The 27,011-nt window shown below is 56.1% G+C and overlaps 2 protein-coding genes across 54 annotated transcripts; both read left to right on the top strand.

Annotated features, from left to right (window-relative positions):
• Positions 1-13: 13 nt before the first annotated feature.
• LAMB2 (laminin subunit beta 2) lies at positions 14-12,326 on the top strand. 4 transcript variants are annotated; one of them, XM_015130815.3, is made up of 33 exons: positions 134-226; positions 314-390; positions 520-692; positions 778-913; positions 993-1,066; positions 1,459-1,647; positions 1,740-1,803; positions 2,031-2,233; positions 2,323-2,443; positions 2,762-2,950; positions 3,163-3,342; positions 3,465-3,577; positions 3,857-3,936; positions 4,029-4,161; positions 4,361-4,519; positions 4,595-4,722; positions 6,962-7,094; positions 7,288-7,480; positions 7,554-7,697; positions 7,954-8,185; positions 8,269-8,432; positions 8,514-8,738; positions 8,827-9,044; positions 9,153-9,249; positions 9,339-9,711; positions 9,808-9,992; positions 10,066-10,307; positions 10,387-10,735; positions 11,068-11,275; positions 11,347-11,488; positions 11,572-11,748; positions 11,840-11,999; positions 12,077-12,325. In XM_015130815.3, exons 2-33 carry the CDS (start codon positions 315-317, stop codon positions 12,211-12,213), a joined length of 5,397 nt encoding a protein of 1,798 aa, XP_014986301.1. In that variant the 5' UTR covers positions 134-226; position 314; the 3' UTR covers positions 12,214-12,325.
• A 183-nt stretch (positions 12,327-12,509) lies between these two features.
• Positions 12,510-25,282, top strand: USP19 (ubiquitin specific peptidase 19). Of its 50 annotated transcripts, none has more exons than XM_077992613.1 (29): positions 12,510-12,688; positions 13,004-13,164; positions 14,167-14,426; positions 15,321-15,371; positions 15,456-15,494; positions 15,658-15,786; positions 15,873-16,006; positions 16,086-16,385; positions 16,501-16,717; positions 16,836-16,992; positions 17,092-17,163; positions 17,282-17,397; positions 17,500-17,720; positions 17,805-18,000; positions 18,083-18,216; positions 18,326-18,484; positions 18,570-18,680; positions 19,129-19,239; positions 19,320-19,421; positions 20,780-20,920; positions 21,007-21,125; positions 21,358-21,495; positions 21,593-21,906; positions 22,040-22,150; positions 22,239-22,455; positions 22,542-22,694; positions 22,801-22,961; positions 23,043-23,221; positions 24,878-25,282. In XM_077992613.1, exons 3-29 carry the CDS (start codon positions 14,303-14,305, stop codon positions 24,992-24,994), a joined length of 4,023 nt encoding a protein of 1,340 aa, XP_077848739.1. In that variant the 5' UTR covers positions 12,510-12,688; positions 13,004-13,164; positions 14,167-14,302; the 3' UTR covers positions 24,995-25,282. The 50 variants fall into 50 exon arrangements, with proteins under 50 accessions (XP_077848739.1, XP_077848735.1, XP_077848717.1 ...); XM_077992609.1 differs by having other exon boundaries at positions 16,083-16,385; XM_077992591.1 differs by lacking the exon at positions 24,878-25,282 and adding an exon at positions 24,222-24,733.
• The last annotated feature ends 1,729 nt before the right edge of the window (positions 25,283-27,011 follow it).

Below are 27,011 nucleotides of genomic sequence, written 5' to 3'. Positions count from 1 at the left end.
TGGTTCCTGGGGCGAAGGCAGTTTCCGGGGGGCAGGAGTAGGGTTGGGGTGGGGGCGCTCTCCGCCCGGTGTTGCGCTCCTGCCCAGAGTCCGCTCCGGCCTTTCCTTCCTGCCGCGATTCCCAACTTTGCTCAAAGTCGCGAAGACTCTAAGCTGTTGGGGGGACTGCTGGACAGACCTGGGGACTGACAGAGGGCCTGGAGAGAAACGGGCCAAAGACCCACAGGCAGAGTTGACACGGAACCCCAAAGGAAGGAGGAGGGCTCGGGCCCGAGACCGTTCACCTCCCCTTATCCCTTGTTCTCCTCTTCAGGATGGAGCTGACCTCAAGGGAAGGAGGGAGGGGACAGCCTCTGCCCTGGGAACTTCGACTCGGCCTACTGCTAAGCGGTGAGAGGACCTGGTGGGGACTGGGGGTTGTGGAATGTGATGGTAGGTCCTGGTAGTTGCCCTTGGGGCACATGAGGTGGCGGCCACCGGATAGGAACTCAGCAGAACTGGCTGAACTACTGTCCCCAGTGCTGGCTGCCACACTGGCACAGGCCCCTGCCCCGGATGTGCCTGGCTGTTCGAGGGGAAGCTGCTACCCCGCCACGGGCGACCTGCTGGTGGGCCGAGCTGACAGACTGACTGCCTCATCCACCTGTGGCCTGAATGGTCCCCAGCCCTACTGCATCGTCAGTCACTTGCAGGTGTGGCTGGGGACAGGGTGAGAGGCTGAGTCAGGGTGGGGCTGGCACTGCCTGAGGCACTGATTCTAATTCCCATCCAACCCAGGATGAAAAGAAGTGCTTCCTTTGCGACTCCCGGCGCCCCTTCTCTGCTAGAGACAACCCACACAGCCATCGCATCCAGAATGTAGTCACCAGCTTTGCACCACAGCGGCGGGCAGCCTGGTGGCAGTCAGAGAATGGTGAGGCCATGGGTGGGGCAAAAGTGAGCAGGCTGCCCACCAGTAACTTTGAGTCCTTGACTTTAGACTCCTGTCCCAGGTATCCCTGCAGTCACCATCCAACTGGACCTGGAGGCTGAGTTTCATTTCACACACCTCATTATGACCTTCAAGGTGCCTGCATATCTGGGAGCCTGCCCGAACCACCCTGCTTGGCTCTCCATTGCCCCTGAACAGAGTCTCAGCTCCTTAACCCAGCCTCCTTGAGTGTGGATGCAGGAGGCTCCTTCATCCCTTCACACCTTCCATTTGCCTCCAGGCCTTTGCACATGATCTTCTGCCTTTCCAATCCCAGGCTGGGTCAGGTGCTGTCTCCTTGAGCCCCATGAACCCTGAGTCTCCCCATTAGAGGTGGCCACCCTTGCTGGTCATTATCTGGCTTCCACCAGTTACCCCCACTCTCTGTGAGCTGTTTGAGGGCAGTCTTGGGCTGAGCAGGGCTCTTGATAGTCCTAGATTGGGCTTGGGTCCTGGTGCCTGCTGATCAGCTATGCCCCTCTACCCAGACATTTCGCCCTGCTGCCATGCTGGTGGAACGCTCAGCAGACTTTGGCCGCACCTGGCATGTGTACCGATATTTCTCCTATGACTGTGGGGCTGACTTCCCAGGAGTCCCACTAGCCCCTCCACGGCACTGGGATGATGTAGTCTGTGAGTCCCGCTACTCAGAGATTGAGCCATCCACTGAAGGCGAGGTGAGGACTGGCATCTGGGCTGGGAGCCGGAAGCTGGGGATGATGGGCCTGAGGCAAGGTTCAGTGTCACTATGAACTCCCTGCCTCTCCAGGTCATCTATCGTGTGTTGGACCCTGCCATCCCTATCCCAGACCCCTACAGCTCACGGATTCAGAGTGAGTGCTCCACCCTTTGAGCCTGGCACAGTCCGTGTCCGGCTAGGGACTATTTGGGGCCTCAGTAACTATTTTGGGTGCTTCCTAGGGCAGGTGCCAAGCCCAGTTTAGCTCGGGTGGCAGTATACAGGAGGTCTTTCAAGGTGACCTTGGCAGCTGAGCCCCTAGGTGGGCAGGGGGCAGCAGGGGCCTGCCTGGTCAGTTGGCCCCCGTTGCCCCCACCTCAGACCTGTTGAAGATCACCAACTTACGGGTGAACCTGACTCGTCTACACACATTGGGAGACAACCTACTTGACCCACGGAGGGAGATCCGAGAGAAGTACTACTATGCCCTCTATGAGCTGGTTGTACGTGGCAACTGCTTCTGCTATGGACACGCCTCAGAGTGTGCACCTGCCCCAGGGGCACCAGCCCATGCTGAGGGCATGGTGAGGGGCTTCAGACAGTTGGGATAGGGCTAGGGGCAGGGGCGGACATGGCTGAGCAGTGCTGACAACCTGCCTGCCAACCTCCATAGGTGCACGGAGCTTGCATCTGCAAACACAACACACGTGGCCTCAACTGCGAACAGTGTCAGGATTTCTATCATGACCTGCCCTGGCATCCGGCTGAGGACGGCCATAGTCATGCCTGTAGGAGTGAGTGAGATCTTGGCCTCCATAGCTCCAGCACTGCAGCCTGGCTGTGCCCTGGGTAGAACCTAGAGCTGGTTGGTCAAGCCCCTAAAACCCAGGCTGTATCCAAAGAGTATGCAGGCCTTGATGCCCCTTGGGACCCCCTCAATAATCCTCTACAGTCTGCTCTGGGTAGGGAACCATTATGATGCTGAAGCCTTGAAGTCCCTGAGCCCCTACCCACAAATTCTGGCCTGTGATAGGGATCTAAGGTGGCCTACTCCTTACCCTTGTGACCTGATTCCTCAAGTGGCCTTTGCCTTGCCCTTCCTCCCCTGCCAGAGTGTGAGTGCCATGGGCACACCCACAGCTGCCACTTCGACATGGCTGTATACCTGGCATCTGGCAATGTGAGTGGAGGTGTATGTGATGGATGTCAGCATAACACAGCTGGGCGCCACTGTGAGCTCTGTCGGCCCTTCTTCTACCGTGACCCAACCAAAGACCTGCGGGATCCAGCTGTGTGCCGCTGTGAGGCTGGGATTGGGCAGCGGGAGAGAAAGCCGAGCCTGGGGCAGGAATTAGAGAGCTGGACTGCTGTCTAGATTGCAGGGAATTGGGGTTAGGGGCTTGGGATAGAGCTAGACCAGGGATCCAGGGTGGGATCCCTTAGGCTTAGGAGAGGACTGGTAATGAGCTAGTTGAGATAGGGTGAGTGACCTTGTATCTCTTTTTGCCATCAGCCTGTGATTGTGACCCCATGGGTTCTCAAGACGGCGGTCGCTGTGATTCCCATGATGACCCTGCACTGGGACTGGTCTCAGGCCAGTGTCGCTGCAAAGAACATGTGGTGGGCACTCGCTGCCAACAATGCCGTGATGGCTTCTTTGGGCTCAGCATCAGTGACCCTCTGGGCTGCCGGCGTATGTGTCTCTTGCCCTAACTTCTATGCTGACCTTTAACCCCTGTCCTCTTACTCCTGACTCAGCTGAACATGAGCACTGTCACAGTTCCCCAAAGTGCTGATGGTCCTTCTTCCCTGCAGGATGTCAATGTAATGCACGGGGCACAGTGCCTGGGAGTACTCCTTGTGACCCCAACAGTGGATCCTGTTATTGCAAACGTCTGGTGACTGGACGTGGATGTGACCGCTGCCTGGTGCGATTGGAGGGGGCTGGAGTTCTAGGGGCATGATTTGTCCTTAGAGCACAGGGCTGGGGTGTGATATCTATGCCAGTGGATGGGTGCTGAGAGCTTAGGATCCAGTTCTGGCTGAGAAGCCTCAGGTCTGGGACGCCAAGGGTATGGGCCAGTGGTCTAGGGGGCATGTTTTCACTGAGGAGTGATTGAGGCTAAGATGTGTGGTTGGGATTTCCTGCTGGGTGGCGAGGAGGTCTGGAGGTCTGTTTCTGGCCCCCAGCAACTCCTTTCGCGCAGCCTGGCCACTGGGGCCTGAGCCACGACCTACTCGGCTGCCGCCCCTGTGACTGCGACGTGGGTGGTGCCTTGGATCCCCAGTAAGTGTTGTAAAGGGAGCCTGGGAAGGGATGGGGAAAGATCCTGAGCAGGAGAGGAGGTCCTTTTTGAGTAACCACAGAGTTCCTTCCAGGTGTGATGAGGCCACAGGTCAATGCCACTGCCGCCAGCACATGGTCGGGCGACGCTGTGAGCAGGTGCAACCTGGCTACTTCCGGCCCTTCCTGGACCACCTAACTTGGGAGGCTGAGGACACCCGAGGGCAGGTGTGGGGCCTCCCGCTAAGCAGAGGGCTGGATGTGGGTGGACACATCTATGACTGGAGAGGTAGGGTTATGGGCAGTACCTCGTTGGGGGATAGGGGTGATATCTAGCTTTGGCAGGAGAAATGGGGCTTGGAGCTGGCTGTGGCAGAAGAGGCAAAGCCTCACCTGAGCCTCCATCCCTGGCTGCATTATCTCCCAGGTGCTCGATGTGGTGGAGCGCCTGGTTACTCCTGGGGAAACTCCATCCTGGACTGGCTCAGGCTTTGTGCGGCTACGGGAAGGTCAGGCCCTGGAGTTCCTCGTGGCCTCTGTGCCGAAGGCCATGGACTATGATCTGCTGCTGCGCTTAGAACCCCAGGTTAGACACTGTTATCTAATCTGGAGCTGAACCTCTGGATGTGGAAGCATCTCCTCCATCATCCCGTTTTCCCAGGTCCCTGAGCAATGGGCAGAGTTGGAACTGACTTTGCAGCGTCCAGGGCCTGTGCCTGCTCACAGCCTGTGTGGGCATGTGCTGCCCAAGGATGACCGCATCCAAGGGACTCTGCAACCACACACCAGGTGAGGGCACTGGTGGTAGCACTCACAATGGCAGGGGGTTGTGGGGCCAGCCCTAAGCTCCCTGCAGGGCACCTGGAAGACCCCACAGCTCATTCATCTGTTCCTTCTTTCAAATACCTCCAGAATGCTGGTTGCCAGGCTCTGTTGGGCATGGCTCTGTTCACAGAAAGGAAGCAGACAGATCAAGGCCTGCTCTCTCAGGGGTCTAAGGCCCAGAGGCCAAGGCAGGAATTAATGGGAAATCACCTGGTGTCACTATCAGGAGGACTCACAATGGTGGTGGTAGAGTGGTAGTGGTGGGGCTGTGGCATCACAGCACTCTAGGCAGTGATGTGCCTGGTGTGATTAATGTTTTATTACACTTTGGGTAGTATTTGTTTCATGTTTCATGTTTCTTTTTTTTTTTTTTTTTTTTTTTTTTTGAGACGGAGTCTCGCTCTATTGCCCAGGCTGGAGTGCAGTGGCCGGATCTCAGCTCACTGCAAGCTCCGCCTCCCGGGTTCACGCCATTCTCCTGCCTCAGCCTCCCGAGTAGCTGGGACTACAGGCGCTCGCCACCTCGCCCGGCTAGTTTTTTGTATTTTTTTAGTAGAGACGGGGTTTCACCGTGTTAGCCAGGATGGTCTCGATCTCCTGACCTCGTGATCCGCCCATCTCGGCCTCCCAAAGTGCTGGGATTACAGGCTTGAGCCACCGCGCCCGGCCCCTTTTTTTTTTTTTTTTGAGATGGAGTCTTGCTCTGTCACCAGGCTGGAGTGCAGTGGTGCAATCTCGGCTCACTGCAACCTCCACCTTCCGGGTTCAAGCAATTCTCATGCGTCAGCATCCCGAGTAGCTGGGACTACAGGCGCACACCACCACGCCCAACTAATTTTTTGTATTTTAGTAGAGATGGGGTTTCACCATGTTGGTCAGAATGGCCTCAATCTCCTGACCTTGTGATCTGCCCGCCTCGGCCTCCCAAAGTGTTGGGATTACAGGTGTGAGCCACCGTGCCCAGCCCTGTTTCATTGTTTCATGTTTTGTTTATTTGTTTGTTTGTTTGTTTTTGAGACCGAGTCTTGCTCTGTCACCCAGGCTGGAGTGCAGTGGCGTAATCTTGGCTCATTGCAAGCTCCACCTCCCGGGTTCACACCATTCTCCTGCCTCAGCTTCCCAAGTAGCCGGGACCACAGGCGCCCACCACCACGCCCACCTAATTTTTTGTATATTTAGTAGAGACAGAGTTTCACCGTGTTAGCCAGGATGGTCTCGATCTCCTGACCTTGTGATCCACCTGCCTTGGCCTCATAAAGTGCTGGGATTACAGGCATGAGCCACCGCACTCAGCCTATTGCTTTTAGTTTTTGACCATGTAAATATTCAAACAGAAGGAAAAAGAATAACATATTGAACCTGGCTGTGCCCATTATAGACATTTTGCCCACTGTGACTTGTGTTTAGAAAAAAAATTCCTCTAGACCAGGCATAGTGGCTCATGCCTGTAATCCCAGCACTTTGGGACACTGAGGCAGGAGGATCACTTTAGCCCAGGAATTCAAGACCAACCTAGGGAACATGGCGAGACCTTGTCTCTACAAAAAATAAAATCAGCTAGGCATGGTGTTGTGTGCTTTTGGTTCCAGCTACTTGGGAGGCTGAGGTGGGAGGATCTCTTGAACCTAGGAGGTCAAGGCTGCAGTGAGCCAAGGTTGTGCCACTGCGCTCCATCCATCCTGGGCAAGAGAGATTGCATCTCAAGTAAATAAATAAATAAATAAGAAAAGAAAAAGAAAAAAGATGAGGGATTGAAGAACAATTTTTGGGATGGGATAAAAAAACCCAAGTATGAGTTTGCAGCACAATGGGAAAGGAAAGCCTTGGAGACAGAGAGAGGGGGTGACGTAGTGTTGATGAAGAGGAGCAGCTGTTGTTGGCTGTAGATTGGGGTCAGAGGAAGTGTGAAGTGGTTATTGAGGAGAATTGGCAAGTTCCTGGGGTTTCCAGGCTTTATGAGTATTTCCAGTGAGTCTGCACAGGTGGATGTATGATTCTAGAGGGCCACCTTTACGGGACTATTCTGTGCAGATTCTTTGTTGGGGTGCCCAGCTGTTTGTTGGCCTAGCGCAGCCCAACCCAACCCACCCGTAGTCTCTGCTTTGGCTGATGGTCTGGTTGCTGGGAGTAGGATGGGAGAGGCCCAGATGATTTGTACAGGGCCCCTAGATGACCCACTGCACCTGTCCCCACTTGCCCCCAGGTACATGGTGTTTCCCAATCCTGTCTGCCTTGAGCCTGCTATCTCCTACAAGCTGCATCTGAAGCTGGTACGCACAGGGGGAAGTGCCCAGCCTGAGACTCCCTACTCTGGACCCGGCCTGCTCATTGACTCGGTGAATAATCTCCTCTTCCCCACACCAACCAAGATGGCAGAGCCTGTGGTGTGGGACTTGTGGGATAGCAGGGATCTGTGGCAGAAGAGGCAGGCCCATGGTGGTGCCAGGGTGGGCAGGCTTGTGGCAGTGCTAAGGCAATGCCTATGTGGTCCCAGGTCTGAACTGCGATCTTCCTTGCTCACTCCTTCAGCTGGTGCTGCTGCCCCGTGCCCTGGTGCTAGAGATGTTTAGTGGGGGTAATGCTGCTGCCCTGGAGCGCCGGGCCACCTTTGAACGCTACCAATGCCATGAGGAGGGTCTGGTGCCCAGCAAGACTTCTCCCTCTGAGGCCTGTGCGCCGCTCCTCCTCAGCCTGTCCACCCTCATCTACAATGGTGCCCTGTGTGAGTGTCTGTGATGTGGGTTGATGGGGCAGAGGTGGGGACCCAGCCTGACTTGGCCCAACCCTCCCCACAGCATGTCAGTGCAACCGTCAAGGTTCACTGAGTTCTGAGTGCAACCCTCATGGCGGTCAGTGCCTGTGCAAGCCTGGAGTGGTTGGGCGCCGCTGTGACCTCTGTGCCCCTGGCTACTATGGCTTTGGCCCCACAGGCTGTCAAGGTACTCTCCTGCCTCTTGTTCCCTCCTATGCGTCTCTCTCCTTCCCATTACTGTTCTCTTTCCTCTTCTGGACCTGCTGCTTCTTTCCTCAAACTAAGTCTTGGACCCTCTACTCTCAACCTGGGTCAGTTGCAGTTCTCTTCCATTTCCTGACCTTCCCACCTAGACTCCCGCTACCCACATTCCCCTGAGACCCTCCCCAACCCACACTCCCCTCCGACCCCGTCCCCTGGCTCTGTCTCTGCCTTGCTCCTAGCCTGCCAGTGCAGCCCCGAGGGGGCGCTCAGCAGTCTCTGTGAAAAGACCAGTGGGCAATGTCCCTGTCGAACTGGTACCTTTGGGCTTCACTGTGACCGCTGCCAGCGTGGCCAGTGGGGATTCCCTAGCTGCCGGCCATGTGTCTGCAATGGGCATGCAGATGAGTGCGACACCCACACAGGCGCTTGCCTGGGCTGCCGTGATCACACAGGGGGTGAGCACTGTGAAAGGTGAGCCTGGAGTAGCTATGAGTGGGTTGGTTGGTGAACAGGCTTCCCATGGATGACACATTTCTTCTTCCTCCTCCCTGCAGGTGCATTGCTGGTTTCCACGGGGACCCACAACTGCCATATGGGGGCCAGTGCCGGCCCTGTCCATGTCCTGAAGGCCCTGGGAGCCAACGGCACTTTGCTACTTCTTGCCACCGGGATGAATATTCCCAGAAGATTGTGTGCCACTGCCGGGCAGGCTACACGGGTAAGTGGATAGGGGGCAGGCGTAGGATCAGGGTGAGTTGGCTGGACTGAGCAATCACAGCTTCCTCTTGACCGTGGGCAGGGCTGCGATGTGAAGCTTGTGCCCCTGGGCACTTTGGGGACCCATCAAGGCCAGGTGGCCGGTGCCAACTGTGTGAGTGCAGTGGGAACATTGACCTAATGGATCCTGATGCCTGTGACCCCCACACGGGGCAATGCCTGCGCTGTTTACACCACACAGAGGGTCCACACTGTGCCCACTGCAAGCCTGGCTTCCACGGGCAGGCTGCCCGACAGAGCTGTCACCGTGAGTATGAGTGTGGGAGGGCATGGCTGAGTTGGGGTTCTGCTTCTTGGCCTCCTCTTGACTACTGTGCTCGTCTTGGTTGGCACAGGCTGCACCTGCAACCTGCTGGGCACAAATCCCCAGCAGTGCCCGTCTCCTGACCAGTGCCACTGTGATCGAAGCAGTGGGCAGTGCCCATGCCTCCCCAATGTCCAGGGCCCTAGTTGTGACCACTGTGCCCCCAACTTCTGGAACTTCACCAGTGGCCATGGTTGCCATCCTTGTGCCTGCCACCCAAGACAGGCCAGAGGCCCCACCTGCAATGAGGTATGGGACCCTCCTGCAGATCCCTGGTTAGATGGGGTCAGGTGTCTTTCTTGTCTCGTGGGCTCAGCCTCTGATAGAGGCTCTGACCCTGCCTTGTTCCCACCCCAGTTCACAGGGCAGTGCTACTGCCGTGCCGGCTTTGGAGGGCGGACTTGTTCTGAGTGCCAAGAGCTCCACTGGGGAGACGCTGGGTTGCAGTGTCGTGGTGAGGGAGCCAGCAGGGCCAGGGTGGATGGAGGGCTTCCCAGAATGCCCCACAGTGGCCCTAACTCTGTCCTCTGCTCTTTCTTGCAGCCTGTGACTGTGACCCTCGTGGAACAGATACACCTCAGTGTCACCGCTCCACAGGTCACTGCAGCTGCCGCCCAGGCGTGTCTGGTGTGCGCTGTGACCAGTGTGCCCGTGGCTTCTCAGGATTCTTTCCTGCCTGCCATCCCTGCCATGCATGCTTCGGGGATTGGGACCGAGTGGTGCAGGACTTGGCTGCCCGCACACGGCGCCTAGAGCAGCGGGCACAGGAGTTGCAGCAGACGGGTGTGCTGGGTGCCTTTGAGAGCAGCTTCTGGCATATGCAGGAGAAGCTGGGCATTGTGCAGGGCATCGTAGGTGCCCGCAACACCTCAGCCGCCTCCACTGCACAGCTTGTGGAGGCCACAGAGGAGCTGCGGTGCGGAAGGACCTAAGAATACATGGTGGGATGGGGCAGAGGCCCAGTGGACCAGGGCTGAAGCCTGTCTAAACAGCCCCCTCTCCATCATCGCAGGCGTGAAATTGGGGAGGCCACTGAGCACCTGACTCAACTGGAAGCAGAGTTGACAGATGTGCAGGATGAGAACTTCAATGCCAACCATGCACTAAGTGGTCTGGAGCGAGACAGGCTTGCACTTAATCTCACACTGCGGCAGCTGGACCAGCATCTTGACTTGCTCAAACATTCAAACTTCCTGGGTGAGTTGTTAGCCAACTAGGCAGGTGGACTAGGGTCAGTCTTCAGCTGACTGTCTGCCTTTGCCCAATTTAGGTGCCTATGACAGCATCCGGCATGCCCATAGCCAGTCTGCAGAGGCAGAACGTTGTGCCAACACCTCGGCCCTGGCAGTACCTAGCCCTGTGAGCAACTCGGCAAGTGCTCGGCATCGGACAGAGGCACTGATGGATGCCCAGAATGAGGACTTCAACAGCAAACACATGGCCAACCAGCGGGCCCTGCGCAAGCTCTCTGCCCATACCCACACCCTGAGCCTGACAGGCATAAACGAGCTGGTGAGGTACAAGTGTTGGGTGGGACAGGTGGGTGTAGATGTTCCTCCCACAGGGCCCTGACTTGTTCTGTGCCTGGCAGGTGTGTGGGGCACCAGGGGATGCACCCTGTGCTACAAGCCCTTGTGGGGGTGCCGGCTGTCGAGATGAGGATGGGCAGCCTCGCTGTGGGGGCCTCAACTGCAATGGGGCAGTGGCTACAGCAGACCTAGCACTGGGCCGGGCCCGGCACACACAGGCAGAGCTGCAGCGGGCACTGGCAGAAGGTGGTAGCATCCTCAGCAGAGTGGCTGAGACTCGTCGGCAGGCAAGCGAGGCACAGCAGCGGGCCCAGGCAGCCCTGGACAAGGCTAATGCTTCCAGGGGACAGGTGGAACAGGCCAACCAGGAACTTCGAGAACTTGTCCAGAGTGTGAAGGACTTCCTCAACCGTGAGCCTCCCATGTGTCCCAGGCCATGTGGTTGTTCCTTTGGCAACTCCCTGTGTCTGTATCTCCCTTGGTTCATACTTGAGCCTTAGGGCCTACACTGGATTAGTGTTTATGATCCCTTGACTGGCTCCTGAGTCCTTGCCCATATGTGGTCCCAGGTCCATGTTCTTGAATCTGAGCCCCTTGTATAGTCCCTGTCCTTGTGATTACATCCTTATGGCTGGTAACAAACCCCTATCCCATGTACATGTCCTGAGTCCACACCCCAAAGCTATATCCTCATGCCCATGCTGGAGAATCTATGTTCTTAAGCTCTTGCTGTGTCCCTATAGAGGAAGGGGCTGATCCTGATAGCATTGAGATGGTGGCCACACGGGTGCTAGAGCTCTCCATCCCAGCTTCAGCTGAGCAGATCCAGCACCTGGCGGGTGCAATTGCAGAGCGAGTCCGGAGCCTGGCGGATGTGGACGCGATCCTGGCACGTACTGTAGGAGATGTGCGTCGTGCCGAGCAGTTATTGCAGGATGCACGGCGGGCAAGGTCTGACCCCATCCCTGGCCCCTGACACCTGGTTTTGATACCTCCAGGTTCTGATTCCCCCTTTTCCCCAGGAGCCGGGCTGAGGGTGAGAAACAGAAGGCGGAGACAGTACAGGCAGCACTGGAGGAGGCCCAGCGGGCACAGGGTGTTGCCCAGGGTGCCATCCGGGGGGCAGTGGCTGACACACGGGACACAGAGCAGACCCTATACCAGGTGAGGTCTTCCTAGGACATCAGTGGGATAAGGTTATGGGCATGCACCGTAGATCTGTGTAACCTTTGGCTCACCCATGGCAGGTACAGGAGAGGATGACAGGTGCAGAGCAGGCACTGAGATCTGCAGGTGAAAGGGCTCGGCAGTTGGATGCTCTCCTGGAGGCTCTGAAGTTGAAATGGGCGGGAAATAGTCTGGCAGCCTCTACAGCAGAAGAAACGGCAGGCAGTGCCCAGGGTCGTGCCCAGGAGGCTGAGCAGGTGGGTTGAGGCAGAGCCAGCTAGAGAAGGTAGGGGTGGAAGATGGGCCTCCACTGAGCTACCACTCTAACCTAACCCTCTACATCTGCAGCTGCTACGGGGTCCTCTGGGTGATCAGTACCAGACGGTGAAGGCCCTGGCTGAGCGCAAGGCCCAGGGTGTGCTAGCTGCACAGGGAAGGGCAGAGCAACTGCGGGATGAGGCTCGGGACCTGTTGCAGGCTGCTCAGGACAAGCTGCAGCGGCTACAGGGTGAGAAATGGGGCAGGTGGGCACCAGAGACACAGGACTGCAGGAGACCCCTCTAAACTGACACCTGCCCTTCCTAGAACTGGAAGGCACCTATGAGGAGAATGAGCGGGCACTGGAGGGTAAGGCAGCCCAGCTGGACGGGCTGGAGGCCAGGATGCGCAGCGTGCTTCAAGCCATCAACTTGCAGGTGCAGATCTACAACACCTGCCAGTGACCCCTGCCTAAGGCCTACCCCAGTTCCTGGCACCGCCCCACATGCATATCTGCCTATGCACTGAAGAGCTCTTGGCCCGGCAGGGCCCCCAATAAACCAGTGTGAACCCCCACTGTGTTGTCTGGACTCTGATTTGGGGCGGGTGGGGGAGTCTCCAGGGGAACCTCGAGGTTGCCCCTAGCAGGGCCCATGCAAGGCTAACCCATCCGAGCACCGCCCCCTTCCGCTCGGGCCCGCCCCGGAGCTGCCTGCCAGTCTTCCCGAGCCCATTCCCGCCGGAAGTGCGTCAGCAGCTTGGCGCTCCGCCTCCCGCGGCCTTAACTAGAAGTCGAAACAAAACAAGCCGCTAAGGCGGTGGCGGCGGCGCCGGGACGGGGGAGGGGCGCGCCGGAACCGGAACCGACCTGACGCCGGAACCGGAACGGAGAGCGGGTTGCCAGGGCCCGAAGAGGGCTGGCTGCGGCGGTCTCGCTCGGTGAGTGGAGCGGGCTGCAACTCGCCTGCTTGGCCGCAGCGGGGAGGCCGCAACGCACTGCCGCGGCGGCCTGTTCAAGGTCACGGGCCGTGCCAGCCCCTACCCCTAGTGTCCCGCAGCGTGCCAGCCCACTGATGCCGGCGGGGCCGTTACGCTATGCCTGTGGCCAGCCTCCCACCTGGGAGAGGACTGGCGGCCAGCGAGGGCAGCTTCCTGGAAGAGGTGGTGGCGGGCTCGGGGTTCAGAGGCTGAAGCTGGGTTGCAACTTGACCGGGGCGCTGGTCTGTGGTCAGTAACCCCGCGCTGCCATTTCAGGCCGGCTCGGGTCTCTAGACAGCCCCTTTCCCGCCTCGACGTCTCCGGGGCATGGGGGAGGGACGCGACCTTCGGCTGGGGCCTGGGTGAGAGAAGGAGGCGTCGGTAGCAGGTGTCATTAAAGATCCAGTCCACCAGTACCACATCTGACCTGTAGAAAGGTATCCTACCATCCCTCCTTCCTCCTTTACACACTTAGGAGAACACAGACTAGTCATTATCTGTCCTGCTACTGGTTCAGGCCAGGCTTGAGGCTGCCAGGGGTCCTGGATCCATGGTCCTCCCCAGCCTCATCTCAGTATCTAGCTTCAAGACCTTCATTTCGGAGGGGGAAACAGTCCGGAATCTACCGGTGGGTCTGTGGGAAATTGTAGTGGTCCCTGTGTCTCAGAGCTCATGAGTGAAGGCATCTGGGAAGGAAGGTGATGATTTCTGTTCCAGTGTCAAACTGGATTCCAATCCTGCCTTAGTACTGGAGCAGGGTTGTTGCTGAAGAGGTAGTGTGACATCTAGATACACTTTTCAGTCCCTCTCTGCTTGGGACAGCAGCTGGGGAGAGGACTTTCTCTTAAAATGAAGAAGAACCAAGCAGTACATAGGAGCAGGTTCTTGCTAAGGGTGGGAGCTGGCAGCAGGCAGGTGGAGTGCCTTAGCCCCAGGACTTTTTCTGGGCAATGGCAGAACCTGGGTTGAGCCTGTTTTCAGCCACAGAGCCTGGTCCTCTTGTGGCTTGTCTCCTTTCCTGCCTTCCTCCTCCACCTTCTATTTCTCCAGTGGTGACTAACCAGCCAGTGAGAGTGAAGGAAAAGTGAACACCCTGCTCGGAGTGCCAGCCTTGTGGGCTGGAGCCATGGCTCCTTTCCAGATTGGTGGAGTAGCCTGGTCCCAGGCCATGACTTCCCTTGACCTGGTGCCCCCTCAGTGAGGCTTCCAGCTGTGTGGGACTATTATGGTGGGTATCTATGAAGCTTGGCCAGAAGTGGTTGCTGCTACTTGCATTATTTATTACCTCTTCAAAATAGCCTGAGAGTGTCCAGGGATGATTCAGAGATGAGAAGATACAGCTCTGTAGCATTAGGAGTGTCCTGGGTTGCTGAGCCCTGGCTGTAGCTAAAGAGCAAGTTGTTGGGTCTTGGCAGTGATCACTGGCTCTTTTCCATTAGGCTGTTGGTTCCTTGCTGGAGAATTTGGCCACAAAGAGTTGCCAAGATAGCTGGGCCAGGAAGAAAGCGCCGCAGCCCTGACCCAGACGCTGTTGCGGGCCCCGGGGCACTCTGGCTGTCGACCAAGCGGCTCAAGATGTCTGGCGGGGCCAGTGCCACAGGCCCAAGGAGAGGGCCCCCAGGACTGGAGGACGCAACTAGTAAGAAGAGGCAGAAGGATCGAGCAAACCAGGAGAGCAAGGATGGAGATCCTAGGAAAGGTGGGAGTGGCATTCCCAGAGTGCTTGTGGCTTTCTTTCCGTCCCATTTTATTAAGTATACAGATTGGGGTTTGGGAGATGACTTTTTTGCTCTTCTCTCTGTCCTGGTCTGATGATGAGAGAAGAAGGACCCATGATAGGCTCAGCAGAGCCTCAGCTTTGAAGCCTGAGTACTTGGCTAAGATCCAGAAGATGGTGCTGTTGGGGGGCTTGCCTTCTTTCTTTTTTAAATTTTTTTTCTTTCTTTTTAACCTGTTCTTTCTTTATTTCCTGTTTTTTTTCTGAGATGGAGTCTTATTCTATTGCCCAGGCTGGAGTGCAGTGGTGTAATATCGGCTTACTGCAACCTCCACCTCCTGGTTCAAGTGATTCTCCTGCCTCAGCCTCCCAAGTAGCTGGGATTACAGGTGCATGCCACCATGCATGGTTTTTTTTTTTTTTTTTTTTGAGATGGAGTCTCACTCTGTCATCCAGGCTAGAGTGCAGTGGCGTGGTCTTGGCTCACTGTGGGCTCCGCCTCCCGGGTTCGAGCGACTCTCCTGCCTCAGCCTCCCAAGTAGCTGGGATTACAGGCACACACCACCACGCCCAGCTAATTTTTGTATTTTTAGTAGAGACGGGGTTTCACCGTGTTTGCCAGACTGGTCACAAACTCCTGACCTCAGGTGATCTGCCCACCTCGGCCTCTCAAAGTGCTGGGATTACAGGCATGAGCAACTGTGCCTGGCCCCCTCCTTTTTTTTTAAAAAGAGGCAGGGTCTCACTCTTGCACAGACTGGAGTGCAGTGCAGGTGTGATCGTAGCTTACTGCATCCTCAAAGTCCTGGACTCAAGTAATCCTCCTATGTCAGCCTCCCTACCATGCTTGGCTAATTTTTCTTATTTTTTTTTTAGAGACAGGGTCTCGATATGTTGCCCAGGCTGGTGTTGAACTTCTGGCCTCAGGTGATCCTTCTGCCTCAGCCTCCTGCGCAGCTGGGATCACAGGCTCATGCCACCATTCCCGGCTGTTCTTTCCTTCATTGTCAGGGTCAGCATCCACTCCTCGGGAGGAGCAGACCAAAGAGGGTCAGTTATGAATGAGCTTTTTGGGTGCTAGGGAGGGGGAGGGATCACTTACAATTTGGCTCCCATCTGAGGCAGTTTCATTAGGGCTGGGTCTCTGTTACCTGCTTATCACCATCAGGAGCTTGTGAAGACCCTCATGATCTCTTGGCTACTCCCCCTCCAGAGTTGTTGCTCGATTGGAGGCAGAGTGCAGAAGAGGTGATTGTCAAGCTTCATGTGGGAGTAGGTCCCTTGCAGCTGGAGGATGTAGATGCTGCTTTCACAGATACGGACTGTGTGGTGCGGTTTGCAGGTGTGTCCATCTGCCCTGAGCACAATAGTATGTTTGAATCTTTTGATATCTCCTATCCTACCTCATGGACCCTGCTCTGTCTCCAGGTGGTCAGCAGTGGGGTGGTGTCTTCTATGCTGAGATAAAAAGCTCTTGTGCTAAAGTGCAAACCCGCAAGGGCAGTCTCCTGCACCTGACACTGCCCAAAAAGGTGCCTATGCTCACGTGGCCCTCCCTCCTGGTGAGTTCTAGTAGTACAGGGTTGGGTAGGGATAGCCAGTGTAGTCGACAGGGCCTGACTGCTGTATCTTTGGCAGAAGAAACCTCTAGGGACCCAGGAGCTGGTGCCGGGGCTGCAGTGCCAGGAGAATGGGCAGGAACTGTCTCCCACTGCCCTGGAGCCAGGCCCTGAGCCCCACCGGGCTAAGCAGGAGGCCCGGAACCAGAAGCGGGCCCAGGGCCGTGGTGAGGTAGGCTCAGGGGCTGGCCCCGGGGCCCAGGCAGGGCCCAGCGCCAAGAGGGCTGTGCATCTCTGCAGAGGGCCAGAGGGGGAGGGGTCCAGGGATGACCCTGGACCCCGGGGTGATGCCCCACCCTTCGTGGCTGACCCGGCCACTCAGGTGAGAGTTGGGCACCTGTATGGGTGTTAGGAAATGGGGGGAAAGAGTGTGCACTGGAGTGGGAGCCACCTGGCAGAGCCCGGGCTGATTCTGCCCACAATCTTGCCATTGATAGGTTGAGGCTGATGAACAGCTTTGCATACCACCGGTGAACCCCCAAACCTGCCTCCTGGGCTCAGAGGAGAATTTAGCCCTTTTGGCAGGAGAGAAAGCAGTGTCTCCTGGGAATGACCCAGTCTCTCCAGCCATGGTCCGGAGCAGAAACTCTGGGAAAGATGACCGTGCCAAGGAGGAGATGGCAGTGGCAGCAGATGCTGCAACCTTGGTGGATGGTAAAGGTGGGGGTGGGCAGGCCTAGGTTGGGTTGCAAAGCTTGTAGGTGGTTAGGGAGTAGAGTAGCAATAGGCTGGAACCTGTCCTGGTTGGAGCTGAGCCATGGTCTCAATATAGAGCCCGAGTCGATGGTGAACCTGGCATTTGTCAAGAATGACTCGTATGAGAAGGGCCCGGATTCAGTGGTGGTGCACGTGTACGTGAAGGAGATCTGCAGGGACACCTCGAGAGTACTTTTTCGTGAGCAGGACTTCACACTCATCTTCCAGACCAGGTGGGTGGGCAGATGATGGGGCAAACAATGCCTCAGGTGGGACAGTATGTCTCATGCTCCTCCTCTTGTCCTTCCTCCTATCCTGCTGTGCCTCTGCAGGGATGGAAACTTCCTGAGGCTGCACCCAGGCTGTGGGCCCCACACCATCTTCCGTTGGCAGGTGAAGCTCAGGTGGGTGGTGCCCGGCCCCACCACTGTGCCTGTCCTACTCCCCCAGGCTCCATCTCCCTAGCTTATCTATCCTGATGCCCATTCCTCCTAAGTCCCTGAGTTCAGCCTTTTCCCACAGGAATCTGATTGAGCCAGAGCAGTGCACCTTCTGTTTCACGGCTTCTCGCATCGACATTTGCCTTCGTAAGAGGCAGAGTCAGCGCTGGGGGGGCCTGGAGGCCCCGGCTACACGAGGTCTGCACACGAGCTCCCTTCATTGCCCAGTTCCACGTGATCAGGACCCAAACCCCTGTCACGTGCTGCTAACCACCAGCCCTCTCATTCCCCCTTTTTAAGGTGCAGTGGGTGGTGCAAAGGTTGCCGTGCCGACAGGTCCAACCCCTCTGGATTCAACCCCACCAGGAGGTGCTCCCCACCCCCTGACAGGCCAGGAGGAGGCCCGGGCTATGGAGAAGGATAAATCCAAGGCACGATCTGAGGACACAGGGCTAGAGAGTGTGGCAACCCGCACACCTATGGAGCATGTAACCCCAAAGCCAGAGACACACCTGGCGTCGGTGAGAATTCTGGGATGGGAAGGACGAAGAATGGAGGTTGGAGAGTCTTGGAGCTGTTCTCTTATGTCCTCTTTGCTCCCCCAGCCCAAGCCTACATGTATGGTGCCTCCCATGCCCCACAGCCCAGTTAGTGGAGATAGCGTGGAGGAGGAGGAAGAGGAAGAGAAGAAAGTGTGTCTGCCAGGCTTCACTGGCCTTGTCAATTTAGGCAACACCTGCTTCATGAACAGCGTCATTCAGTCTCTGTCCAACACTCGGGAACTCCGGGACTTCTTCCATGGTGAGGGCAGGGCCTGGAGCCTGGGGAATGGGCAGAGAGGGTGCCTTTGTCCCTCACACCTTTGCTCCGCTACTATTCCTAGACCGCTCCTTTGAGGCTGAGATCAACTACAACAACCCACTAGGGACTGGTGGGCGTCTGGCCATTGGCTTTGCTGTGCTGCTTCGGGCGCTGTGGAAGGGCACCCACCATGCCTTCCAGCCTTCCAAGTTGAAGGTAATCTGTGACCACTGTCACCCTTGGCTGCAGGGGGCGGGGAGGGCCAGCTAACCGGTGTGCAGTGGGTGCTAGGGCTTTGTGTTCACACTTTGGCTCCTGTATCCAGGCCATTGTGGCGAGTAAGGCCAGCCAGTTCACAGGCTATGCGCAGCATGATGCCCAGGAGTTCATGGCTTTCCTGCTGGATGGGCTGCACGAGGACCTGAATCGCATTCAGAACAAGCCCTACACAGAGACCGTGGACTCAGATGGGCGGCCCGATGAGGTCAGGGTTAGGGACAGAGGGTGGGCATGTCTCATGAGCATCCCAGCCCCCAGGCCTCTTTGGTTCTCACCACTCTGCCTCTCAGGTGGTAGCCGAGGAAGCATGGCAGCGGCACAAGATGAGGAATGACTCTTTCATCGTGGACCTATTTCAGGGGCAGTACAAGTCGAAGCTGGTGTGCCCTGTGTGTGCCAAGGTGTGATGGGCTCCCCTGGAAAGAGGCCCTCTATTCTGATCATGTTAGGTTCAGAGGCATGTGCATCTTAAGGTTTGGGCGAAGAAGTTGGCAGGGAGGCCTTAGGATTCTATATGGGCTGAAGAGCCCACTTAGGTAGGCTTCCTGACTGAGGGAAAAGTGATGTTAGAGCTCAGAGGTGTTGTGGCAGGGTTGTGGGCACATGGGGTGCAAGTGTGAGGCAAATTCGTAAAGTGGCTAAGCTGAGTAGGGCTTTGAGTGCCAGAAAGGAGGATTGTTATCTCCTGGTGGTCCTCCTGCCCCATCTAGTGTCCTGAAGCCTGAGAGTTTGCTGGTTGGCTGTGGAGGCCTTGAGAGCCATCAGAAGCCCTGGAATGGGCTCTTTGGGCATGAACATTTTGTCTCCCACTCTGTGTGCAGCTACCCAGTGCCACCTCTACATCCACAGGTCTCCATCACTTTTGACCCGTTTCTTTATCTGCCGGTGCCCTTGCCACAAAAGCAAAAGGTTCTCCCTGTCTTTTATTTCGCCCGAGAGCCCCACAGCAAGCCCATTAAGGTGAGGAGTAAGCCCCTACCCTCTGGGCTGTTCTAGAGAACGTGGCCCACCTCCCTCACTGACTGCCCTTTTTGCCACAGTTCCTAGTGAGCGTCAGCAAGGAGAACTCCACTGCCAGTGAAGTATTGGACTCCCTCTCTCAAAGCGTTCGTGTGAAGCCTGAGAATCTGCGTTTGGCGGAGGTACCTTTGTCTTTCTTTGGGCTATTATATATATGGATATGTGTGTGTACTCACCATAGACACGTGTGTATAGTCATTGGCATCTACAGACATACACATGGGCTGGGCACAGTGGCTCACGCCTGTAATCCCAGCACTTTGTGAGGCTGAGGTGGGCAGATCACTTGAGCCCAGGAGTTTGGGACCAGCCTGGGCAACTTGGTGGAACACTGTCTCTACAAGAAATTAAAAAAGCAGCTGGGCGTGGTGGTACATGCTTATAGTGCCAGCTACTTGGGAGGCTGAGGCAAGAGGCTCACTTGAGCCCGGGAGGTGGAGGTTGCAGTGAGCAGAGATTGCACCACAGCACTCCAGCCTGGGTGACAGAGTGAGACTCTGTCTCAAAAATAAATAAATAGATAAAAAATAAAAATAGGGCTGGGCATGGTGGCTCATGCCTGTAATCCCAGCCCTTTGGGAGGACAAGGTGGGTGGATCACGAGGTCAGGAGATCCAGACCATCCTGGCTAACATGGTGAAACCCCACCTCTACTAAAAATACAAAAAAAAAAAAAATTAGCTGGGCATGTTGGCACATGTCTGTAGTCCCAGCTACTCAGGAGGCTGAGGCAGGAGAATCGCTTGAACCTGGGAGGCAGAGGTTGTAGTGAGCCGAGATCGCGCCACTGCACTCCAGCCTGGGCGACAGAGCAAGACTCAAAAATAAAAATAAAATAAAAATAGACATACAAATGAGTATGCCTGTGACTGTACAAAAACAGGTGATGTGCTGTTATTTTGTCTGTGCAACAGAAGTGCCTTCAGTTTCTAGCCATTATCAGGGTTTATTCCCCTTTGTGGTGGTGGATCCCAACTGCATTTCCCTTTTTAGACAAGGAGCTTGAACTGCAGGACTATACCTATGTTCGCTCTGCTTCTCCCTCTATCCTGCTGCTCTCTCCTTTTATCCCAGTTGTGTGTGCTAGCTCTCCCCAGGGGTTCCTAGCCTTTAGCCTGACAGTGTCGATTTTCTCAGGGGTAAGAGTTGGGAGGAGGCTCTTTGAATATGGACCCTCCGTGATAGTATGTTACAGTCTTATAAGGCTATTCTAGTTATAGCAGGGCAGAGTCCCTCAGTGTGGAGAGCTGGTGTGGTTGATATCTGCCTCATACCCGGTCTTTCAGGCCCTCTGATGCATCAGGCTCCGTATGGCATTGGACACTGAGATGGGTGCCAGTAGAGGCTAAGCCTCTTTGGGCCTACAGACCTCACCACTGCCCACATAGACCCACGGACGGGCCAAGCCTTCTTAAACTCTGGGGCAGGGCTAGGGAAAGGGCTTATCCTCATGTGGGATCTGTGTGTTCTGTGTCCTCAGGTAATTAAGAATCGTTTCCATCGTGTGTTCCTGCCCTCCCACTCACTGGACACTGTGTCCCCATCTGATATGCTCCTCTGCTTTGAGCTGTTATCCCCAGAGTTGGCTAAGGAGCGGGTAGTGGTGCTAGAGGTGCAACAGGTGAGTGGGGGCCAACCTGATGGCATAGGGCCCCGGTGGGTGGGGTACTCCTGCCTGGTCTTGCTGAGCCAGACGACCCACCCTAGCGCCCCCAGGTGCCCAGCGTCCCCATCTCCAAGTGTGCAGCCTGCCAGCGGAAGCAACAGTCGGAGGATGAAAAGCTGAAGCGCTGTACCCGGTGCTACCGTGTGGGCTACTGCAACCAGTGAGGACCCCCATCGTCTCCCCGACCCTTTATTTCCACCTTCCATGTGCCACCCTGCCCCTTCCCTTCACACCAAGGCACATGTGCTTAAGCTTTCTACTTGCCTACTTCACCAGGTTCTGGGGGAGGCAGGGCTGGCATACCCAGTTCCCAGGGACTATGACTAGCCCCCATTATGGAGTTATAGGAGATGGGGCTAAAGGCCTTATCCTTGTCTTCCTCTTCCCCTCAGGCTCTGCCAGAAAACCCACTGGCCTGACCACAAGGGCCTCTGCCGACCTGAGAACATTGGCTACCCCTTCCTGGTCAGTGTACCTGCCTCACGCCTCACTTATGCCCGCCTTGCTCAGCTGCTAGAGGGCTATGCCCGGTAAGTGCCTAGTGGTTGGACTAGAGTGGTGTAGGTGGGAGCAGAGGTGCTAGATGGGCTGGTCAGGAGTCCTACTTGCCTTGCTCTCTGTTGCCAGGTACTCTGTGAGTGTGTTCCAGCCACCCTTTCAGCCTGGCCGCATGGCCTTGGAGTCTCAGAGCCCTGGCTGCACCACACTGCTCTCCACTGGCTCCCTGGAGGCTGGGGACAGTGAGAGGGACCCCATTCAGCCACCTGAGCTCCAGCTGGTGACCCCTATGGCTGAGGGGGACACAGGGCTTCCCCGGGTGTGGGCAGCCCCTGACCGGGGTCCTGTGCCCAGCACCAGTGGAATTTCTTCTGAGATACTGGCCAGTGGGCCCACTGAGGTTGGCTCCTTGCCTGCTGGCGAGAGGGTGTCCCGACCCGAAGGTAAGATCCAGTGAAAAGCTCTGGGAGCTGGGGAGGAAGGTAGGGGAGGATGGGGGGGCTGTTGTTTAGGACCTCGTGGGCCTGGTGAGGCCCTGATGGGCAGGGAAGCTTTGATTATCATGTTCTCACACAGCCGCTGTGCCTGGGTACCAGCACCCAAGTGAAGCTATGAATGCCCACACACCACAGTTCTTCATCTATAAAATTGACTCATCCAACCGAGAGCAGCGGCTAGAGGACAAAGGTGTCTGAGGCCGTGGGTGAGAGCCATGGGGTGGGTTGAGCTGGCTGTTCTCCACAGCTGCATGACCTCTCTCCCTGCCAATCTCCAGGAGACACCCCACTGGAGCTGGGTGACGATTGTAGCCTGGCTCTCGTCTGGAGGAACAATGAGCGTTTGCAGGAGTTTGTGTTGGTAGCCTCCAAGGAGCTGGAATGTGCTGAGGATCCAGGCTCTGCCGGTGAGGCTGCCCGGGCCGGCCACTTCACCCTGGACCAGTGCCTCAACCTCTTCACACGGCCTGAGGTGCTGGCACCCGAGGAGGCCTGGTGAGAACAGAGCAGCAAGCAGATAAGGGGGCAGGACGGAGAAGAGAGAGACTTGCTGGTCCTGACCCAACCTCTGTTCCCACCAGGTACTGCCCACAGTGCAAACAGCACCGTGAGGCCTCCAAGCAGCTGTTGCTATGGCGCCTGCCAAATGTTCTCATCGTGCAGCTCAAGCGCTTCTCCTTTCGTAGTTTTATCTGGCGTGACAAGATCAATGACTTGGTGGAGTTCCCTGTTCGGTAAGCAATGGACCTTGGTAACTGTGCGTGGGGTGTGAGGACCAAGGTGGGCATCCTGAGCACCTGCTGCCTGTCTCACCCCTCCCTGACTGGACCTGACCTGCAGGAACCTGGACCTGAGCAAGTTCTGCATTGGTCAGAAAGAGGAGCAGCTGCCCAGCTATGATCTGTATGCTGTCATCAACCACTATGGAGGCATGATTGGTGGCCACTACACTGCCTGTGCACGCCTGCCCAATGATCGTAGCAGTCAGCGCAGTGACGTGGGTGAGGGCACACACAGCCAGCAGGATAGATGGTAGGGGTGGTGGTGCAGACTTCGTTCACACTCTTCCCACCCTGCCGTAGGCTGGCGCTTGTTTGATGACAGCACGGTGACAACGGTAGACGAGAGCCAGGTTGTGACGCGTTATGCCTATGTACTCTTCTACCGCCGGCGGAACTCTCCTGTGGAGAGGCCCCCCAGGGCAGGTCACTCTGAGCACCACCCAGACCTAGGCCCTGCAGCTGAGGCTGCTGCCAGCCAGGTGAGGCATGTGGGCGGCTTTACAGAATAGTGGGGGACAGCTCACAGACTGCGGGGCAGGGTTGGGGATATAGCTTCCTCTCCTCCAGCCACAGGCTCCCTGAGCCTTGGGATTCATGAGAATTGCAGAGTTCCCTTAACATCAAAGCTTTATCCAGAGGCATCCCCATGCCCTGGGGACACTAACATACAGGTACACTAACATGATGCCACTGGCAAGCACATTGGCACCCAGTTGGCACAGGTCAGGCAACTGCTCTGAACCTCACTGGGCACTGTGCTATGAATGGACTATAACTGATACTCTCTAGATTTCCTCTGCACATTCCCCACATGCTAGCCCACACACCCTCACTTGTGATGTCCCTGAGTTCTATTGTGCACTCAAGACAAGGCCTATTTGGGCTGGCCATGGCTTCTGGTGGCTGTTATACTCTCTGAGGTAAGCATCTGTCTTTGCTGAGCCTTCAGGATCTTCTCTCTCTTTTAGTGACATTATGTGCCATAGGCCCAGTTGGTGGGCGTAGGCACATCTCTTTTCTGGACTGGCCGCCTCCTTTCTGGCTCCATCCTCTCTTAAGCCTTCTCTGTCAAGGATTAGAGAAGTCCCTGCAGAAGACTGGTCAGGATCTGGGGTGTGGGTGGGAAGGAACAAGGAGATTGCTCTGGGATTGGCGCCCTGTTTCCTATAAATCAGTGTCCTCTGGAGAGGCCTGGACTGAAATACTAACCAGATAACTCCCCTCCCACCTCCATGCGGAGCTGCACGTGGATTGAAAGCTGTTTAGGGTAGGCCAAAATGCTGTCAAGATTTACTTACACTTGTGCTCTTAGTCTGGACAACCCTGAGGTTGGCTGCCTGCCTTCCTCCTTGCTGCTTGATCTAGAATGCAGAGTGTTAGCCCCAGTCACCCCAGGTGGGACTATCATGGCTAAGGGTCTCAGGGACACTGGGTCCTCCCCATCCCTGGGGTGCTGATGGCCGTTTCCACATACCCTAGGCTTCCCGGATTTGGCAGGAGCTGGAGGCTGAGGAGGAGCCGGTGCCTGAGGGGCCTGGGCCCCTGGGTCCCTGGGGGCCCCAAGACTGGGTGGGCCCCCCGCCACGTGGCCCTACCACACCAGATGAGGGCTGCCTCCGGTACTTTGTCCTGGGCACCGTGGCGGCTTTGGTGGCCCTCGTGCTCAACGTGTTCTATCCTCTGGTATCCCAGAGTCGCTGGAGATGAGCTCGCCTGCAGGCAGCTGCTGTGAGCTGGCCTACCTGCCTGCCCCAGGCCATGCCTGCCTTTGTTGTGGGGAACACCTCTGGGCTTTGGGCCTCAGCTTGTGCATCTGGTGGGAGAGGATGGGGAGGCTGTGGCCCCTGCAGGGGCAGAGCATCGTAGGGTGTGTATCCATCCAGCTGTTTGTCCATTCATCCTGCTGCTCTGACCCTTGGCCTCGGGCTTGGCCTTGCCCAAGCTACTTCCTGTACTTAAAGTGTTAATAAAGCCAGACTATTCAGGCCCAATCTTGTCTCTCTGTCTGAACGCCGCTGCTGTCTGCGCCTGCCTTGGGACCCTCCCTTGGGTGCCAGGGCTCCAAGCCAGCACCCCCGGGATGCCAGGCGGCATGCTGGGCAGCCCCCAACCCCTGTCCTCGTATTCTGTTGCAGGGACTAGGCCCTGGCCAGGCCCCCGAGGTGGCCCCCACGCGGACAGCCCCTGAACGCTTCGCCCCCCCTGTGGATCGGCCAGCCCCCACCTACAGCAACATGGAGGAGGTGGATTAGCAGGTCCCTGGCTGATGGGGGGGACTGGGTTTGGGACACCCACCACAGAGGGCCAGCTCCTTGCCGCTTCTCCTTCTCTAACCCAGAGGACACTGGCTCTGTCAACGGGAAGCTGTGGGGTATGATTTGGGTGTGGCGACCTCTCAGGTTGGGACTTCTTGTTAGCTTGGACCCCTGACCAGTGGGCTTTGGCTTCTCTAGCCACCTCCAGTGCTGTGTGATTTGATTCTGTTGTACCTTCAATTCTTTCTGACCCGCATTATAAACATTATAATTTTATTCTAAAAATTGTAATTTTTTTTGCATTTTGGAAGTGATTGCTGCTGTTTAAATATATTTTAAAAATAAATAATAAATAAGTAGACTTAGTGACTGTGATCCACCACGTGCTGGGGCCACCTCCCCTCCCCATCATTTGGAGAGAGTGTGTGTGTGTGTGTGTGTGTGTGTGTTTATATATGAGAAACCCTGAAGGTGCTCTAGTCTGAAGGGAGATGATGGGGTCCCAGCTCATGTCATGAAGCCCCCAGTGCTATCAGCTCTTTGGAGTCTACCTGCTGTTCTTTGATCCCACATAAGAGGCAGCTGTGGTAAGCATTGTCAGGATCTCAATATGGCCAAGGGACAGAGTAGTATATGAAACACTGGAGCTGACAGTATGGAGTAAAAGGTGCATTAACCACAGCAGCCTGGGGCTGAAAGCCAGACAAGTCAGGGAGGACTTGGGGGACAGAAGTACTGGGAGATCTTCCTCCTCCTCTCCTGTTCTCAGCTTTTTCTTTGCTGTAACTTGAATACCATCTGCATCCCTGCGGGTAACAGAGCAGGAGGAAAACTGCTGTGGGGTAGATATTGCTGCCCTGAAAAGAGGACAAGCAGAGAGGACCAGAGTGAACCTTGTCTGACTTCTATTGGAGGCAGGGTGCTGGGGCCTGCCAGCCTTAAGAGTCTTCCCTTAAGAGTCCCTGAAGCCTTCCTTCTTTGGCCAGGCGTGGTGGCTCACGCTTGTAATCCCAGCACTTTGAGAGGCCGAGGCGGGTGAGTCATGAGGTCAGGAGTTCGAGACCAGCCTGGCCAAGATGGTGAAACCCCGTCTTTACTAAATATATGAATATTAGTCTGGTACAGTAATTCCAGCTACTCTGGAGGCTGAGGCAGGAGAATCATTTGAACTTGGGAGGTGGAGGTTGCAGTAAGCTGAGATTGCGCCACTGCACTCTAGCCTGGGCGACAGAACAAGACTCCATCTCAAAAGAAAAAAAAGTTTCTGAAACTGGTCAAGTGTGGTGACTTACGCCTGTAATTCTAGCACTTTAGGGTGAGGTGGGAGGATAGCTTGAGCCTAGGAGTTCAGAACCAGCCTGGGCAACATGGTGAAACCATCTACTAAAAATATAAAAATTAGCTGGGTGTTATTGGTATGTACCTGTAGTCCCAAATATTTCAGAGGCTGAGATGGGAGGATTGTTTGAGCCCAGGAGGTTGCTGGACCCTACCTCTGTCCATTCCACGACTGGGCCTTGCTGGCTGCTGCCTGGTTTTTTCCACTTGGTCATCTTTCTCTTGACTTTCCTGGAAGGAGTGCCAGGGGCTCATGCAGGTAGGCTAACCTCCAGACTGGGCCCATACAATTTAACATTTCTGCTCTGTGCAAGTCATAGACATCTAGGGGACTAGCTGGACATCCACTGGTACTACCACTTGTGGCATTCTTGGTGGCACTGGTGGGGCTACTGCCTCATCCTATGACTTGTAGCCATGGGGTCCACAGTGTATCATGAAGTAACCAGGGAAGGGAGTGCAGATCTTGATCTCATTGAGGGGGCCATCACCAGACCTGTAGGACTTGGTGATGGTGCTACAGTTAATCTTTTGGCAGCATCAGCTACTGAGAAAATGGTGGCAGTGGCAGGCACTCTGCATGGGTTTGCTCATCACCTTTATGGTGGGCTGGGCACTTGCAGCTTCAAATTTGGTGAAAGGCTGGTGTGGCTATGGCTCTGCTTCTTGGTACCTG

This window comes from Macaca mulatta, chromosome 2, assembly GCF_049350105.2.
Source record: "Macaca mulatta isolate MMU2019108-1 chromosome 2, T2T-MMU8v2.0, whole genome shotgun sequence".
Lineage (NCBI taxonomy): Eukaryota > Metazoa > Chordata > Mammalia > Primates > Cercopithecidae > Macaca > Macaca mulatta.
This window is presented reverse-complemented; position numbering and strand designations above follow the sequence as displayed.